This window comes from Thunnus albacares, chromosome 17 (assembly GCF_914725855.1).
Source record: "Thunnus albacares chromosome 17, fThuAlb1.1, whole genome shotgun sequence".
Lineage (NCBI taxonomy): Eukaryota > Metazoa > Chordata > Actinopteri > Scombriformes > Scombridae > Thunnus > Thunnus albacares.
The window spans coordinates 6,947,080-6,965,690 of NC_058122.1; the positions used below are offsets into that span (position 1 = coordinate 6,947,080).

An 18,611-nucleotide genomic window follows, 5' to 3' on the forward strand; every position below is an offset into this window, starting at 1 on the left:
CTGATAACCCTAGAGGGGGTCTGAATCAGTCTGCCAGGGTCTCACTGCGTCCTTCAGTTCCTCATGGGGAACCCCTTCCTGATGCCTCAGCTCTCAGGCCCATACTGCTCTGCCTTCTCCCAGAACAGCTGGAGGAAAAAGTCATGGCTTTGCTTGAATCATCCAGCGAAGTGACATCCTGGGCAGAGTGAGTTATGAGACAGACAGGTTCGTTCCTGAAGCTCCAGCTTTAGCAGGACCCCCAGGAGGACCAGCGACTCATTAAAAGTGCTCTGCAATCAGCACCAGCTGGAAGGTCTCCTCCAACAGAGCCAGGTCAACCAACCAGGAGGAGCTCCACTGCTGGCTGTTAAGACCTGAGTTAAAGCTCATGGGGTTCTCTCTCAGACCATTACCAGGCTCTTCAGGGTCCCACAATGAGGAAAAACAATTCATATTATGTAAATTATGTATAATTACAATTGTCATTTGGAACTCATACACTTCTCATGGTTGTCATTCCTATATAGTCACTGCATGGAGGAAAGAGAAAGAACGGTTACAGGCTAATCTGGGGACATATGGAGCAGAGTAACCGGAGGCTGGGCTGTACAGTAATGTACAGTGAATGTACAGTGGGACGTTAATGCTGTTTGGAAGCTGCAATCAATTAATGAACCTACAAGAATGAGACTTGCCACACAATAACTCCAAAAACTGGCTGGCAAACCAGTGGAAGGTTATCTCTCAACAGCCTCGATATTTTTTGGTAAGTGTCGTTCAACAGAAAAAAAGTGTTGCTCGACACTTTCCTTTCATGTCGCGCACCTGGAGAATTTTGTTATGGCGCGGACACCGTCATGTTTTGTCGCGCGGTGTGATTGGGTAGTTTTACTAACGTTGCCATTGAGATTAGTTTTCACTGAACTTCCTTAGAGTATTTGGATGATATAACATTTAATTAAAAACACAGATAAATGGTTATTTTTGTTCTCCTCTTCGACAACGCCGTGTGTTTGATTTGTTCTCCCATCCCCCACGCAGCTTCTGACTCCTCCACCCCTCCCTTCAGCAGCCTTCACTGGGCATGCGGGTAGTGAGCGAAGCGGTGGATGGGGGCGCTGCAGAGCTGCACAGGCCGGTCCCTGCGATACAATCTACCGAGAGAGGGGGGTGGAGGAAAAAAACCAACTGGGTAGGTCGCTCTTTGTTTCTAGCTAGGAGGAAAACCAAGAGACGTTGCAACCGGTGAGGTTTTTAAACATCACCTTTCACCACTTGTGTAAGTCAACTATAATTTTGTTACTAGATTAAGGGGAGTTTTGTGTGTGTTTTGCGCGACTGTACCGGGTTATATGTGTGTGTTTGTAGGGTATTTTATGTTTGAGAAAAAGACGACACCGACATTACAGCACCGCTGCCGTGGCGCGACAGAGAGCAATGAATGAAATGTTTTTGGAAATGTGTTTAGAGCGGAGCCGTGTGCCGGGGGTACGGGAGGCGCGGTGGATCAATCAGCTCCAGCGATGAGGGATGCTCTAACCTTTCACATGCCGCCGCATCTGGACAAACATCTCGCAAAACAGCACATTTTTGTGCCTAATTGGCCTGCGAGAGCATGGCCCGGCTAGGCTAGCACAACTAGCTCGCTAGCATGCTAACCGCCGTCATCGATCAGCTTATGTTGTGTTAACAATACAGGCGTTTAAACAAGCTAGGCTAACCCGAGTCTGGCTCCTGTTCTTTGTAGCTTTCCCACCGATTAATTGTGACTTTAAATGAAGAATTGGTCATCGAATGAATGCCAGAAAACTCGTGTGATCACAGGCGAGGCATTAACGACGTCTAAAGTCTGTGAACCGACCTAATGTAACGTTCACAGTGAAATCCGGGTAAGCCCGGCTAACGTTAGCAAAGCTAAAAATGATAATAATGGCCAATCTGTCTGCTGTTTTCGTGTACATGTAAACATTGTATCAACTGAGCTGATACAAAATGTTAACTTTAAACAGTAGTTGTCTCAATTAATGTTAGCATACGCTTGTCTCTGTCAGCTAGAGCTGTATCTTGTTGACCCTTATTTACAAAGGTTTTAACCCATGAAGTTATGAGGTTTGGTGAACTCTTGGCGACCTGCTGTTTTTATGAAGCTTTTGTTGACGCGGTTACTATTTTATATTTACAACTCAGATCTTGTAATATGTAATCAGATGTATCAGCTTTGTTGTTTTACTGGCATATGCTGTGATCTATCAAAAACTGATCATCTATCATAATGTGAAGTAATTATGGTTTGGTGGTAAACACATTCAAAGGGTCAGTTCACCCCAGAATAATATAAAACTATTTTTTGTTGACTACATACAGTGGTGCCTGAAAGTTTGTAAACCCTTTACAATCTTCTCTATTTCTGCATAAATGACCTAGAACGTGATCAGATTTTCACACAAGTCCTAAAACTAGATAAAGGCAACCAAAGTAAACAAATGAGACAGTAAACATCAAACTTATTTATTTATATATTGAGGAAAAATATCCAATATTACATATTTGTGTGAGGCAAAAGCATGTGAACCCTTGCTGTCAGTAATTGGTGTGACCCCCTTTTGCAGCAATAACTTCAACTAAACGTTTCCGGTTACTGTTTATCAGCCCTGCACATCAGCTTGGAGGAATTTTATCCCAATCCTCCTTACAGACCAGTCTCAACTCAAGGATGTTGGTGGGCTTCTTAGGATGAACTACATGCTTCAGGTCCTTCCACAGCATTTTTATAGGATTAAGGTCAGGACTTTGACACGGCCATTCCAAAACATTAACTTTCTTCTGCTTTAACCATTTTTTGGTAGAACGACTTGTGTGTTTAAGGTCGTTGTTTTGCTGCATGACCCACTTTCTGTTGAGCTTCAGTTCATGGACGGATACCTTGACATTTTTCTGTAGAATTTGCGGGTGCAACTCAGAACTCATTGCTGCGTCAGTGATTGCAAGTCGTCACAGATGGGATGGGGTTCGTATGCTGGAATGCAGTGTCTGCTTGTCACCAAACATAACATTTAAAGCCAAAAAGATGATTTTGGTTTTATCCATCCACAGAACATTTTTCCAATAGCTTTCTGGCTTATTCACATGGTCTTGAGCAAACTGTAGACAGGCAGCAATGTTCTTTTTGGAGAATACTGAGTTTCTCCTTGCAACTCTGCCATGCACACTATTGATGTTCAATGTTCTTCTGATGGTGGGCTCATGAACATTGACTGTAGCCACTGCAAGAGAGGCCTTTAGTTTCCTAGCCATTACCCTGGAGTCCCTTTTTACCTCCTGGACTATTACACACCTTGCTCTCAGTGTGGTCTTAATTGGTCGACCAAACCTGGGGAGGGTAACGATGGTGTTGAATGTCCTCCATTTGTACACAACCTGCCTGACAGTCGACTGGTGGAGTCCAAACTCATCAGAAATGGTTTTGTTAACCTTTCCAGCTTGGTGAGCATCAATAACTCTTCTTCAAAGGTCCACATAAATCTCATTCGTTCGGGCCTTGACACACTTCCACAAATGTGTTGTGGAGCTCAGACTTTGATAGTGAAGAACCAGGTTTCTCCTCTTTAAATAAGGCAGGCCTCATTTGTTTAATTGATGTCTATTTATCTAGTTTTAGGACTTGCATGAAAAACTGGTCATGTTTTAGGTCATATTTATGCAGAAACAGACCAAATTCTAAAGGGTTCACAAACTTTCAAGCACCACTGTATGTCATATACATTTTGATTGTGATTAACTGTCTAAACATAGCTTGGAAGAGATATAATGGTTTAGTTTTTCAGATGGAATACTTTGGTCTTTTGAGTATCACACACCAAGTCCCAGAGCTCATTATATACTGATCTGTTTCTCCAGCCCGCAGCACATCACATCTAACCTGCCTGCTGAATTTGCACTTCAAGAAAGATGAAAATTTATTTAGATGTTGTTTTGGATGAACTGTCTCTTTTTAAATAAGAGGGTGGATAGAGATTATTCTAGTAAAACAATCAAACATGATTATGTTACATTTGTTATTTTATGATTTGGACTTAAACTTCTCCTGCCGTCTGAATGGAACATTTTTAAGTGGATATCAATACAATCACACTTGTCTGGTCACTGATTCCTTGTTGTCGTCTCTCACCACAGGGGTACTTGCTGCTGCCACACATTCCCAGTGTCCCCTGAAAGATGTCCACTCCTGACCCCCCGATGGGAGGGACACCTCGGCCCGGTCCCTCCCCAGGCCCAGGGCCATCTCCAGGAGGCATGATGGGCCCAAGCCCGGGTCCTTCTCCTGGTTCGGCCCACAGCATGATGGGTCCCAGCCCAGGACCTCCTGGATCTGGACACCCCCACCCTCCACAAGGACCCTCAGGATATCCTCAGGACAACATGCACCAGATGCACAAAGTACAAAACAGTTTTTATGTCTTATTCCTTTGTTAATATATATTATATTAGTTAATAATATATAAGTGGTATTAGTAAATTGATTCACACTATTACTACATACACTGGTGTATGTTAACCTTTTTCTAATAATGCAGCAAAAACTAACTTTTTACCTTTTTACTAATTATTTTGTAATTTCCTGTTAATGAATAGACAACTTCTATTGACAGTCTTAATCTAATCATTACCTCTGGAGTTCATATTTTGTAAAAGCTTACAAAATAAAATTATATAAAACATGTAGCTCTTGAGTCACTTGTTAAATAGATGTTCCAACCTCATTTCAGAATTTGTCTCATGCTTGATTATTGTCTTTCCTGCAGCCCATGGAAGGCATGCACGAGAAGGGAATGCCTGATGACCCTCGCTATGCCCAGATGAAGGGCATGGGCATGAGACCAGGGGGACACAGTGGGATGGGACCCCCTCCGAGCCCCATGGACCAACATTCCCAAGGTAACACTAACACAATGTTGTACTTTATGTAGCCTGTGCTGTAAGTTAACGCTAGCAAGATGAAACATTAGCAAATACAGTCTCATGTAAATATCTTTGAGGTGTGGTAGCAGCTCCATGAACGTTGCAGTTTGAATTCTCTGATAAGTTGCATATGTAGTCAACATGCAATGGGTGAAGGAAAACTGAATGAGAGGATGTCCACGGATGGTTAATTTTATCTGCGTAACTTTCTCTACATGGATTTCCTTTTTGTTCATGAGTGTGAACCCATCCAGCCGGTTTCTCTTCTTGTGTTGCTGCTCGTTTGGCAGCGTGAACAGACGGCAGTGGTTAGAACAGCTAGAGGGCGGGTTTGGGGGGTTTCCCTTTTCAGACAATAACAAAGGCAGCTGCATCTACAAAACCACACAGTCAGGAAGCAAAAGAGTAGAATAGTGAAAGACACAGAGACACATATAGAGCAATAAAATATTAAAGTTGACTAATAGTGCATGTGTGTTACTGTATGTGGTTGCATGCATTATATGGAAATGTCACATAGTGGTAAAGAGTTGTTTGTTCAGTCCTACTTGTAGCCTAAATTAAAGAGACTAAACCGATGTTTCTTAGCTTATTGTCATTGTTTTAATTAGCAATATGGCTAAATCTTCCTGGTTGTTCACTTCTGTTTTGTGTAATTCAGCTCTTGACAGTCTTAAATCTGTGTACAAATAGTTGGAATGTTATAAAAATAAATACAATCTGCAGGTGCATTTGATTAAAATGTAAAATCCATGTTTGTCGCTTGATCTAAGTTTTTAAAAATGATTTAAAGTTTCTAAACCTTCCTCACATTCAATATGTGATCTTTATCATGTTAAGAACTTCCTAAAACACAATGACTGAATCATTTTTTGACATGTCTGTGCATCTGTTCCCCAGGTTACCCCTCTCCGCTGGGAGGCTCTGAGCACGCACCTAGCCCTGTCCCAGCCAACGGCCCTCCCTCTGGCCCCATGATGCCTGGAGGTCCCTCTGGTCCTGGTGCTGGACCTATGGAGGGCAGTGGAGACCCTAACCAGGGAATGGGTCAACCAAACCGCGGGGGTCCCCAGGGTCCAGGCGGTGCGGGAGGTGGGCCGGCCAACACAGGAGGACCCACTCCTTTCAACCAAAACCAGTTGCACCAACTCAGGGCCCAGATTATGGCCTACAAGATGCTGGCACGCAGTCAGCCCTTACCAGAGCACCTGCAGATGGCCGTGCAGGGAAAGAGGCCTATGCCAGGGATGCAGCAACAGCCCATGCCACCTACTACAGGCCCTGGAGGTGGACCTGGGGCTGGGCCGGGACCAGCTCAGGCCAACTACAACAGACCACATGGTGAGTTGAGGAAGGCCTCAGGGAAGCTTTAGTGTATTTTTGTAATGTGCCTCTTTGCAAAAGAATATTTGATAGCTGAACAGAGACCCCTGGTGGCTGAACACATGATTGTTCTTTTATTTTTTTTAAAGCTAAAATCGTATTATTTTTACTTTTTATTCACATAAGATGTGTATGCTTTCAGGCATGGTGGGTCCCAATATGCCACCTCCAGGACCTGCAGGAGTTCCCCCAGGTATGCAAGGCCCACCTACCAATGGACCCCCCAAATCATGGCCTGAAGGTAAAGTTAGTCTGGGCACTAACCTCAGCACTGTGTGTTTTATGTGCACATGCAGCAACACTGATCTCTTGTTATTCATATCTTGTAGGACCAATGGTGAATGCTGCTGCTCCATCCAACCCTCCTCAGAAGCTGATTCCACCTCAGCCCACTGGCAGACCCTCTCCTGCTCCTCCCTCTGTGCCACCCGCTGCCTCCCCAGTAATGCCCCCTCAGACGCAGTCCCCAGGACAGCCCGCCCAGCCCCCTCCCATGATGCTTCATCAGAAGCAGAATCGAATAACCCCCATCCAAAAACCTCGCGGGCTGGACCCAGTGGAGATCCTCCAGGAGAGAGAGTACAGGTGAGACAGAGTGGGGGACCAAGTGGACATGTTTTACATGTTAGAAAGATTCTCATTGTTAATAATAACACACTGTCTATGGTTACAAAGAATGTTTGAACCATGGTAGAGTTTTGTCACAGAAGTTAAATTAGGAAAAATCCTAATCAGAAAACGATCCATAAAAACCTTTTAAAGAGGAATTTGAGTATTTTCTCTTCTCATTGTGATGATCAGCCGAAAGTGGAGAGAAAGTAGTGGTTTGGCTCTCTGGTCATTATTATTTTTTAATACATATATTTTTTTTTTTTTAGGCTACAGGCCCGTATCGCTCACCGTATCCAGGAGCTGGAGAACCTGCCCGGCTCCCTAGCTGGTGACCTTCGCACCAAGGCCAACATCGAGCTGAAGGCCCTGAGGCTGCTTAACTTCCAGAGACAGGTACACATGAAGTTATCTGAGGGAAATGTATGAAGTACAGCCAGTGGGACATGCTCGACTTCTGCTTACTTAACCGTTAATGTCATATTGTGTTTTCTCCCCGGTGGAATAGATAAAGTATCTAATATGTCGACTTTTGTGTGCCTATAGCTGCGTCAGGAGGTGGTGGTCTGCATGCGTCGTGACACTGCTTTGGAAACTGCCCTTAACGCTAAAGCCTACAAGCGCAGCAAACGCCAGTCTCTACGTGAGGCCCGAATCACTGAGAAGCTTGAGAAACAGCAGAAGATTGAACAAGAGCGTAAACGTCGCCAGAAACACCAGGTATGCTGCGGGAAAACACCACCGTCTTATTTTTGGTGACCTTTACACATACACACCTTTATTTTGTTGTGACCTCTACTGGTTAGTCCCATTGAGATCAAATATAAAACAGACCTGTTGACAGCAGCAACACATTAGAGACAAAAAACAGTAATGAAATATCTTAACCGAGGAACAAGTGAAGAGGTCAGAGGAGAAAATGTCCTTAAACATTCACATTATATGTAAATGTAACTCTTGGCTCTGTGTATCCATTTGTTTATAGGAATACCTCAACAGCATCCTGCAGCACGCCAAGGACTTTAAGGAGTACCATCGCTCCATCACAGCGAAGATCCAGAAGGCTACCAAAGCTGTCGCCACCTATCATGCCAACACTGAGCGCGAGCAGAAGAAAGAGAATGAGCGCATTGAGAAAGAGAGAATGCGGAGGCTGATGGTGAGACAAATCTTTTAATATCCTACACAACTTCACCAAAGTGTGTGTGTGCATCCAGCATGACACCCAAATACCAAAATAAGTCAGTATTTGCTTATAGGTTGACAGGATCAGTCACACGTGGAAGAAATGTTTTTTGTGCACTTTTATTCGTCTAACAAAGACATCTGACATCTCTTGTATCTTATCCCAGGCTGAAGATGAGGAGGGCTATCGTAAACTCATCGACCAAAAGAAAGACAAGCGTCTGGCTTACCTGCTACAACAGACAGACGAATATGTGGCCAACCTCACCGAGCTGGTGCGAGCCCACAAAGCCGCTCAAGCTCTCAAAGAGAAGAAAAAGAAGAAGAAAAAGAAGGTGAATGTTTATAATCGGTTGGTCGTTTGTAATATGTCCTCTGAGTTTAGATAGCATTTTTTAAAAATGTATTTTTAATGTTTTCAGAAGCCAGAGACTGTGGAGAGCGGTGCTGCTGCTCTTGGACCTGATGGAGAGGTGAGTCGGGAGGATGAAAATCATTTTCAAGCGTCACCTATATTTGAATAAGATGTCTTTATTTACAGTCTTAATGTGCAGAATGTGGAGCAGCATGATGATATACTTGACATGACAATTAATGGGGTTTTTTATTTCATTTCCTCTCCTCTCACAGCCTTTAGATGAGACCAGTCAAATGAGTGACCTCCCAGTGAAGGTCATCCATGTGGACAGCGGAAAGATCCTGACTGGTGTTGAGGCACCTAAGGCTGGCCAGCTGGAGACCTGGCTTGAAATGAACCCAGGGTCAGTGTCATGTCTATTAACTCCATCTATTAAATCAGACCATTTGATGTAGGAAGTGACACTCTCAATCCAGAAAAAATCCCTCCTGTTAGCCTAATCAGCTCGATGCTGTCGCGCTGATGGGACGGGAAGCAATTTATTTCAATTCTGATATTAACGCTGGAAGCCGATGTTCTGGAATAAAGGTTACAAGTTACAATGCGTATCACTGAGCGCTGTATGAGTGAACGTCATGTTTTCAAGGATAACATGTGTCCTTTAGCAGAACAGAAGAGAGAAACTGTAAGTGTTTCTAACCCTTCCAAAAACATTTTATTCCTTTGCAGATATGAAGTAGCGCCACGTTCAGACAGTGAAGACAGTGGTTCAGAAGAGGAAGAGGAGGAGGAGGTATATGACACAGTGAACTCTAAATCGGAGCATAAGGGTCAGTTGTTGTTTTCTAGCAGTTTCTGACCTTCCCTTCCCTTGTCTTGTCTTGTCTTGTCAGGATGATGATGAAGAGCAGCCTCATTCCTCTTCAGCTCAAGCAGAGGAGAAGAAGAAGATTCCTGACCCCGACAGTGAAGACGTATCTGAAGTGGATGTCCGGCACATCATCGAGTAAGAAACCATCAGGACTTATTAGTCTATGATATACAATACATAATAATGAATCACAGTCGTCATAATTAAGTGATCCAAAGATACCTCTAAGGCATTGTTTTGTTATCTGATGTTGTCTCTCAGTATCTTCGTTGTCTTCATTTGCTGTTTTTCTTCCAGCCAAACACGTCTCATTCTATTTTGTCCCTTGCTTCTTTCCACCAGGCACGCCAAGCAGGATGTAGACGATGAGTACGGTAACGCAGCTTTCAACCGAGGCTTGCAGTCCTACTACGCCGTAGCTCACGCTGTCACAGAGAAAGTGGACAAACAGTCCACATTGTTGGTCAACGGGCAGCTCAAACAGTACCAGGTAATCAATGAAGACAGAGAGAACGTGTAGAGTAACATCAGCTCATACGTAGTGTGATCCAACTAGATTGTTTTAATGAATTATATTGACTGATCCTAACTGTGTCCCTTTTCTGCTCAGATTAAAGGTCTGGAGTGGCTGGTGTCACTTTACAACAACAACTTGAATGGCATCCTGGCTGATGAGATGGGTCTAGGAAAAACTATCCAGACCATCGCCCTCATCACTTACCTCATGGAATACAAGCGCCTCAACGGGCCCTTCCTCATCATCGTACCTCTCTCGTGAGTCCACACACATCAAAATGTAGCTGCCTAAAACAGGAAGTTAAAAACAATGAGTTCTTATTAGAAAGCGGTAATGGCTTGTGTTTTACGTCATGTAGCAGTTGACAACACTTATTTGCTTTGAAGATAAATTATAGAAACATTGTTTCCTATTGAGGCAGATTAAGCAAGATTCTGAACCAAACTTGTGTCTTTTGTTTTGCAGAACTCTATCTAACTGGGTGTATGAGTTTGATAAGTGGGCGCCGTCTGTCGTGAAGGTCTCCTACAAGGTCAGTTGCACATACTTGGTTATTCTTTCAGTTCTTCAAGGATGAGGCATACCATGCTCTATGCTCTAGTCATCACAAAATGATTTTTAAAAGATTAGATTTAATCCTATTGTTGAAAACAAAATAAAAATGATTGTTTATTTTCAGGGTTCTCCAGCTGCTCGTCGTGCATTCGTTCCCATCCTGCGCAGTGGCAAATTCAACGTGCTGCTCACCACATATGAGTACATTATCAAAGATAAGCAAGTGCTAGCAAAGGTAAGAACCCATCGTCAAAACCAAAATGTCTCGTCTCTTTTTAAAAATCTAGGTAATAAATCATAACTGCACATCATTTCCTCCCACAGCTTCGTTGGAAGTACATGATTGTGGACGAGGGCCATCGTATGAAGAACCACCACTGTAAGCTGACCCAGGTCTTGAACACACACTACTTGGCCCCCCGGCGTGTCCTGCTCACAGGCACTCCGCTGCAGAACAAGCTGCCTGAGCTCTGGGCCCTGCTCAACTTCCTCCTGCCCACCATTTTCAAGAGCTGCAGCACCTTCGAGCAGTGGTTCAACGCCCCGTTTGCCATGACCGGAGAGAAGGTGAGCTTTGGTCTGGAGGGTGTATAGATTGGTTGAGGTCATATTTGGCTTTTGTCAAGGCCTCAGCAAAGCAGATTATATTTTCAAAAAGACCTCCATGTTTTTTTTAGATTTTGAATGTCTCATCCTCCCTTCTCTTTTTTTTTTCCTTTCAAGGTTGACCTGAATGAAGAAGAGACCATCCTCATCATTCGACGTTTACACAAGGTGCTCCGACCCTTCTTGCTGCGCCGACTCAAGAAGGAAGTCGAGGCCCAGCTGCCTGAGAAGGTTCGGCTCGTTTCTCTCTTTAAGATTTGATCTTATATGTTTTCATGATCTGGAATTGTGTTTTTTTTCCCAGAAAGTTAAACATCCTTGATATAATTTGGAGAGTTTCCTGAGCTTTTCGCTTCTTGTTGTTTTTCTAGGTGGAGTATGTGATCAAGTGCGACATGTCAGCCCTACAGAGAGTTTTGTACAGACACATGCAGGCCAAGGGAGTCTTGCTCACAGACGGGTCAGAGAAAGACAAGAAGGTAAGGAATTTTTATAGTTGACACGTTACTTTGAAAACATTTAAATCATACTGCAGTTATTTTTTGAAACTTAAAGAATATTTTGAAAACTCAAATGTGTATTTTCTGTTTGTTTTTTTTTTCCTCACATCCTCCAGGGTAAAGGTGGCACGAAGACCCTGATGAACACTATCATGCAGCTGAGAAAGATTTGCAACCACCCCTACATGTTCCAGCACATCGAGGTACGACACTCCACCTTAATCAAGCTGTCACTACAAGTCTTTCTCCTGAGTACAATGGAAGACTAAAAACACTTGTATACGAATGTACAATGCAGATAAAAGTTTTCATTTTTACCTTGTTTGTTCCGCAGGAGTCTTTCTCTGAGCATCTTGGGTATTCTGGCGGAATAGTGAGCGGGTAGGTAAAAGCTTGAAATAATGTGTGTTTGTACTGCACGTGTGTGTCGTGTGTGTGTGTGTGTGGATATATACGTTGCATACTGGCTCATTTTCCCTCACATTCTTCCTCTTATCCGTCCAGTCCTGACCTGTACCGCTCCTCTGGGAAGTTTGAGCTGCTGGATCGTATCCTGCCCAAGCTTAGGGCCACCAACCATAAAGTGCTGCTCTTCTGTCAGATGACTTCACTCATGACCATCATGGAGGACTACTTTGCCTACCGTAACTTCAAGTACCTACGTCTGGACGGTGAGATGCTTGTGACCAAGGCTAACTTTTGGCCATTAGCTATTTGTTACAAATTCCACCTCTTTCATGTAAACGTGCTCACAGCTGAATAGTAAATCAATGGGTCGACGTAGTTGCTGATCAGCCACATGAGACCGCCTGTGTGGTATGACCAGTATTAAAGGATAAGGCTGTTGGGGACTGTTTTCATCTGCAGTTGCAGTAGCTGCTGGTGTGCTAGTGAGTATTATCAGCAGCAGGATGGTGTATGTGGGATTGACTCAAAACTAAACCACAGCACCCAGGTTCATTGTAATAAAGGAACATGTCACCCAGTGCAACCATGTGACTCATTTAAGTGTTTTTTAATAGTTTTTGGACAACAGAGTTGTATGGCATAGAGTCATAAGATATATCAGGCTTCGGATACACAGGCAGTTATTTTTAGTAGAATCCACCTATTGTTGCTTTTGGTCTTTTCATGGGATTTTTCAACAATTGAAAAAAATAAAGAATACCACGAAATTTATCCTTGCAAGTTTTTGTAAAGCTGGCTAAATGAGACTAGCTTTGAACTCACTTGATTAAACAAGGCTATTTTGAGTGATACATTTTCAGTTTCGTAGATGAAAAGAGAAATCAGTAGAGTAGGGCTGCAACTCTTCTATAAAATGGTACAAAATAGTGAAAAATGATCGTTATAATTTCCCAGAGTCAAAGGTGACTTCTTCAGATGTCTTGTTTTGTCTTACCAATAGTCCAAAACATCAAAATATTCAGTTTACAACCATGTACGACAAAGAAAGGCATTAAATCATCACATCTGAGACGCTGAAACACAGAGATCTTTTTGCATTTTTGCTTAAAATGAATAATCGATCAAAAAAAAAGTTGCTGATTTAATTTTCTGTTGATCAACTAATTGATTGATCGACTAATGGTTGCAGCTCTACAGGAGAGTGACACATGATACATAAATATATTTTGAGGGACTTCAGTGTCACCTGATTATATGGGTCAATTGGGATTCACATTCATCTTTTTTTTCTAATCATCCCCCCCCCACAGGAACCACTAAGGCAGAGGACCGTGGCATGCTGCTGAAGACATTCAACGATCCAGCCTCTGAGTACTTTGTGTTCCTGCTCAGCACCAGGGCAGGAGGCCTGGGTCTCAACCTGCAGTCTGCTGACACCGTCATCATCTTCGACAGCGACTGGAACCCACATCAGGTAAACACAAATATACTACATGTTCGCATCAAGAAAGATGTCAGTTAAATACTTGTGTTGGCAATCCAGTGAAATAAAATTCAATTAACGCAAATGTGGGACCATTACATCACTAATATTTTGAGTAAAAGTAACCTGTTAATCGTGATTGATATGTTTTCCTTTGGTTCAGCTGAACTAATCAGTGACATGTGCGCTTGCTCGTACAGGACCTGCAGGCGCAGGACAGAGCACATCGTATCGGTCAGCAGAACGAGGTGCGCGTGCTCCGCCTCTGCACTGTCAACAGCGTGGAGGAGAAGATTCTGGCTGCAGCCAAGTACAAACTGAACGTGGACCAGAAGGTCATCCAGGCCGGCATGTTCGACCAGAAGTCATCAGGCTTTGAACGTCGGGCCTTTTTACAGGCCATTCTGGAGCACGAGGAACAGGACGAGGTCGGGGCTCGAGGAGGTTGCCGCACTAGGGGGGCGTGGGTGGGTGTGATCTGAATCGCTTCCCACATCGCCCACCCACCCACATCCGCCTATGTGCTGCCCCACCTCTTCATTCTCTCCTTTTCTCCTCCTTTGTGTCTTTTTTCTTATTTTCTTCTTTTCTCAGGATTTGTGAGCTTTCATCAATCCAGACTTCTCCCTTTCTTCCCTTATGTATTTCTACTTCTACACAAATCTTTGATGGTTAATATGATACTTTATATTCTGCACTAACATAAAATGCCTTCTATTACTCCTTTTCTTCTTTCTGCTGCTTTTTCCCCCCTTCTTTTTTTCTCTTTTTGTCTTTACATTCAAATGTAGATCCTGTGATTAGTCAGTTAAATATGCAAAGCTTTAGTCATGTAATACAAACATAACTGATATTTTCAATGCCTAAATAAAGTAAATAGTAATATGCATTTAATATTTTTTGTTCCCCATCGGCTAAGTGAAAGTCATTAGCTCAGAGACGTGGCTCTGATGTACCACATTAATATGCCTTTAGCTTTTTCTCACTCCTTCTGTTTCATCCGTCTGCAGGAGGAGGACGAAGTGCCCGATGATGAGACTGTCAATCAGATGATTGCCAGAAGTGAAGAGGAGTTTGAACAGTTCATGGTCAGTCCCAGTTCCATTTCAGTTATTAGATAAACGCATTACTTTGTCGTTTTATAACCTGACTCCACTAACCCACTGCTGTGTTCTTTTTTTTAAATCTTCCAGCGCATGGATCTAGACAGACGTCGCGAGGAGGCCCGCAACCCTAAGAGGAAACCTCGTCTGATGGAGGAAGATGATATGCCGGCCTGGATTTTGAAAGACGACGCTGAGGTTGAGAGGCTCACTTGCGAAGAGGAGGAGGAGAAGATGTTCGGCAGAGGGTCCCGCCAACGTAAGGAGGTGGACTACAGCGACTCGCTCACTGAGAAACAGTGGCTCAAGGTGTGATGTTACATATCATATCAGTATCTATTGAGAGCAAGAAAATGTGACTTTATTGAATCAATGTAAAATGAGTCTGACCTGATGACTCCTCCTCGCCACAGGCCATAGAAGAGGGTAATCTAGAGGACATCGAGGAGGAAGTGCGTCACAAAAAGACAACCAGAAAGCGCAAGAGAGACCGTGACCATGACGGTGGCCCGGCCACACCCAGCTCCAGCAGCGGGCGAGGACGGGACAAGGACGAGGAGGTGAAGAAAGCTAAGAAACGTGGCCGCCCGCCCGCTGAGAAACTCTCTCCCAACCCTCCCTCACTCACTAAGAAGATGAAGAAGATTGTCGATGCTGTCATCAAATACAAGGATGGGTAAGAAGATCACTGTTGGCATCAGAAATTATTATGAATGTCTTCAATTTGAAGAAAAAGTGAACGTTGTCATTTTAGATTCAGCATGGTGCTAACATCCCTGCTTTTTTGTTTCAGCAGTAATGGACGACAGCTGAGCGAAGTCTTCATCCAGTTGCCTTCTCGCAAGGAGCTGCCAGAGTACTACGAACTCATCCGCAAACCAGTGGACTTCAGGAAGATCAAGGTGAGATTTTAAAAAAATGTTTTACAGGTGTTCTTTTGTGTTTTTATTTATTTTGTCTGACAATCCATGTCTGACTGCTGCCTTGTGTTGTTCCTCCTTCCATCAGGAGAGGATCCGCAGCCATAAGTACCGCAGCCTCAACGACCTGGAGAAGGATGTGATGCTGCTGTGTCAGAATGCCCAGACTTTCAACCTGGAGGGCTCTCTGGTGGGTGTCAGCCTCCAACTTCACTCACAAATGTTTGATATATTTTTGTATTTTAGACATCTGCCAAAAAGTTCCTGTAAAAAAAAAAAAAAACAACAAATTCACCAGCATTTACAAGATTTCAGTATTAGTTAGTTTCTGGAAAATGCTCATCAGAGTCAAATGACAATGAAATGAATAAAAGTTAAAGATAATTTGAATCTCTGTTATGCTTCAGACAAATAAAAAGATGTTTTTTTCTTCATAGAAAGCTGTTATGTACTGCAGACTAACTTCCTCTCATTCTGTAAACCTTCCAGATCTATGAGGACTCCATTGTGCTTCAGTCCGTCTTCACCAGCGTGAGACAAAAGATTGAGAAGGAGGACGAAAGCGAAGGAGAGGACAGTGAGGAAGAGGAGGAGGAGATAGACGAAGGCTCCGAGTCTGAATGTAAGTATCAGAAACAGTAAATTACAAGTCAACTTCTACATCAAGGGGAGGCTCTATGAATATGAATGTGCTCATGGTCTGTGATCTCTGTCAGCTCGTTCGGTGAAGGTGAAGATTAAACTGAGCCGGAAAGAAAAAGGAGATCGCGGAGGAAAAGGCCAACGACGGAGGGGCCGCGGGGCCCGGGCTAAGCCTGTGGTGAGCGACGATGACAGTGAGGACGAACAGGAAGAGGTGAGAGAAATTCAAGACCAACATGTGCCCTCTCCTCTCTCTGAATGAAACACTGATATACTGGCATAAAGATGTAAATATAAAGCTTTTACAATCCTCTCTGTTGACTAGTAATAGCCGAGCAGTCAATATAATGTAGGAATTTACTCAATCATGTAGCAGTTCTTAAACATTCTTTTGTATTATTTGATTGTGACATCTACATTTGATATATTATTTGGATGCATCATTCCTGTGTACTCTGCTTAGTTAGCAAAAGTAACTAAGTACTCCTTTGTGTTTGTTTCAGGAGCGTTCGGCCAGCGGTAGCGACGAGGATTGAAGTGAACCACTCCTGATTGGACCAATGGCCCACTGAGCTACTTGACTGGAATTTATATATTTTACTTAGATACAGCAGGGAGACAGTCAGTGGAGAAGGCCTAGTTTTACCTAGATGAGCTGATTTTTAGTGAGACAATTGTATTCTCATTAAAGTATACCAATAAAATTAAAAAAAAAAAAAACCTAAATATGAAAGCTATGAACCATCCACTTCCATATTTAAACCAGTTTTACCATGAATAATAGTGTGTCTTTGCCTTTTTTGTTTTCTCCTGTAAGTGGAAAATTGACAGAGCCTGAATTATAGACTGATCATGGGCCATAAAGACAGCTAACTGTTTTTTTAAATGGTATTAATTTTGTCGTCTTTTACGTTGAGACAAAGCGTACATGTGAACCAGGAGTCACTGCGTTCCCTGAATTCCCCTTTTTGAATGCATGTCGTGCGTGTCTGTGGAAATGCACCTGGATGTGTCTTCGCTATTATCTCTATGTTTAATTTAAGACTACAAACGGGATCACGGTACATCCCACCCTGCAGCCCCTCCTTCTCAGGTTGTGTATGTAAAGGGGGAGGGAGTGATAGGACCATTTCCTCGTGTCGGTGTCACTGGATTCCAAAAAGTACAATAAAGGCATCTCATAATTAATCTGTTGTCTACACTATTTTTCTTTTCTTTTCTTTTCTTTTTTTTTTTGGTCTTTATTAGTTAACCACACTCATCACATCTGAACACTAGGTGGCCTACTGGCAACAGGTAGCAGCATACTTCAGGCTTGGTTATATCTTCTACCATGTTTTTCTCAGCTGCTATTGTGGTATTTTAGGTGCAACACAGTTCACAGTAAAGTTTTTCAGCTTTCAAATTTTCACTTTAGTTCCTGGTCTTTGCTGTGTCTTTCGGTTTTGACCTCAATCATTTTCAAATCAGATGTATCCCTACAGCACCATCAGATAAATGGAAGCATAAACTGAACACCTTCATCAACACCACTGGACATCTTCCAAATGTGTTCATTTAAACTGACTAAGCTCAATGCCATTTAATGCTATGGTATTAAAGGACAGGTTCACAATTTCTCAAGTCTGTCTTAAAACAATTGTAAGGTACCCATATGAACAGTGGAAGAGGTTTTCCTTGCTGTAATAATTCTTCCTGTTCATACTGGTTATTAAAAGATTCCCTTCAAATGTGCTTGATGTAAGTGATGGGGGCCAAAGTCCACAGTGTGTCCACACAGTCATTTTGAGCAAAAATGCATTTAAAGGTTGATCTGAAGCTTATGCAGATGTGGCCGAAACTATTGGTACCCTTGCGTTTTATTAAAATAATGCACCATTCACCCTGAACAGTGTTGAAATTAAAATATATTTTATTATCAATGCATGTCTATGTTTGGTTTGCAGTGGAACAAAACAAAAAAAGTTGTGAAAATAACTGAATTCATGTTCAGGTTACAAGACCATCTCCAAAGAGCTTGATGTTCCTGTGACCACTGTTGCCAATATTATTAAGAAGTTTAAGGCTCATGGAACTGTTGCCAACATCTCCGGACGTGGTCGCAAGAGGAAAATTGGCCCGAGGTTGAACAGAAGGATTTCTCTTATGGTCAAGAAAGAACCAAGGAAAACCTGAATACAGATCCAAGCTGATCTTCAAGTTCAAGGTACAATAGTTTCAAGTCGCACCATCCGTCGCTATCTGAATGAAAATAGGCTCCATGGTAGAAGACTCAGGAAGACCCCACTTCTAAGAGGGAGACACAAAAAAGCCAGACTGGACTTTGCCCCAAAATGCATGTTAACAAGCCACAGTCCTTCTGGGAGAATGTGCTTTGGACAGATGAAACAAAATTAGAGGTTTTTGGTAAATCACATCAGCCCTATGTTTACAGAAGAAAAAATGACGCCTTTAAAGAAAAGAACACCAGGCCTACCATGAAACATGGAGGCTCAGTGATGTTTTGGGGTTTCTTTGCTGCCTCAGGCAC

The 18,611-nt window shown here is 42.9% G+C and overlaps 1 protein-coding gene across 8 annotated transcripts; it reads left to right on the plus strand.

Annotated features, from left to right (window-relative positions):
- Positions 1 to 351: 351 nt before the first annotated feature.
- smarca4a (SWI/SNF related, matrix associated, actin dependent regulator of chromatin, subfamily a, member 4a) lies at positions 352 to 17,269 on the plus strand. Of its 8 annotated transcripts, none has more exons than XM_044331592.1 (34): positions 352 to 440; positions 4,156 to 4,419; positions 4,785 to 4,917; positions 5,842 to 6,282; positions 6,467 to 6,565; positions 6,654 to 6,909; positions 7,203 to 7,329; positions 7,480 to 7,653; positions 7,919 to 8,092; positions 8,286 to 8,453; positions 8,541 to 8,591; positions 8,749 to 8,879; positions 9,206 to 9,269; positions 9,370 to 9,482; positions 9,690 to 9,837; positions 9,958 to 10,121; positions 10,330 to 10,396; positions 10,544 to 10,654; positions 10,744 to 10,986; positions 11,143 to 11,256; positions 11,397 to 11,504; positions 11,642 to 11,728; positions 11,860 to 11,906; positions 12,030 to 12,196; positions 13,244 to 13,407; positions 13,617 to 13,883; positions 14,427 to 14,504; positions 14,610 to 14,828; positions 14,933 to 15,195; positions 15,313 to 15,421; positions 15,528 to 15,629; positions 15,929 to 16,061; positions 16,156 to 16,295; positions 16,585 to 17,269. In XM_044331592.1, exons 2-34 carry the CDS (start codon positions 4,198 to 4,200, stop codon positions 16,615 to 16,617), a joined length of 4,917 nt encoding a protein of 1,638 aa, XP_044187527.1. In that variant the 5' UTR covers positions 352 to 440; positions 4,156 to 4,197; the 3' UTR covers positions 16,618 to 17,269. The 8 variants fall into 8 exon arrangements, with proteins under 8 accessions (XP_044187527.1, XP_044187528.1, XP_044187526.1 ...); XM_044331593.1 differs by lacking the exon at positions 352 to 440 and adding an exon at positions 842 to 1,261 and having other exon boundaries at positions 15,316 to 15,421; XM_044331591.1 differs by lacking the exon at positions 352 to 440 and adding an exon at positions 842 to 1,227.
- The last annotated feature ends 1,342 nt before the right edge of the window (positions 17,270 to 18,611 follow it).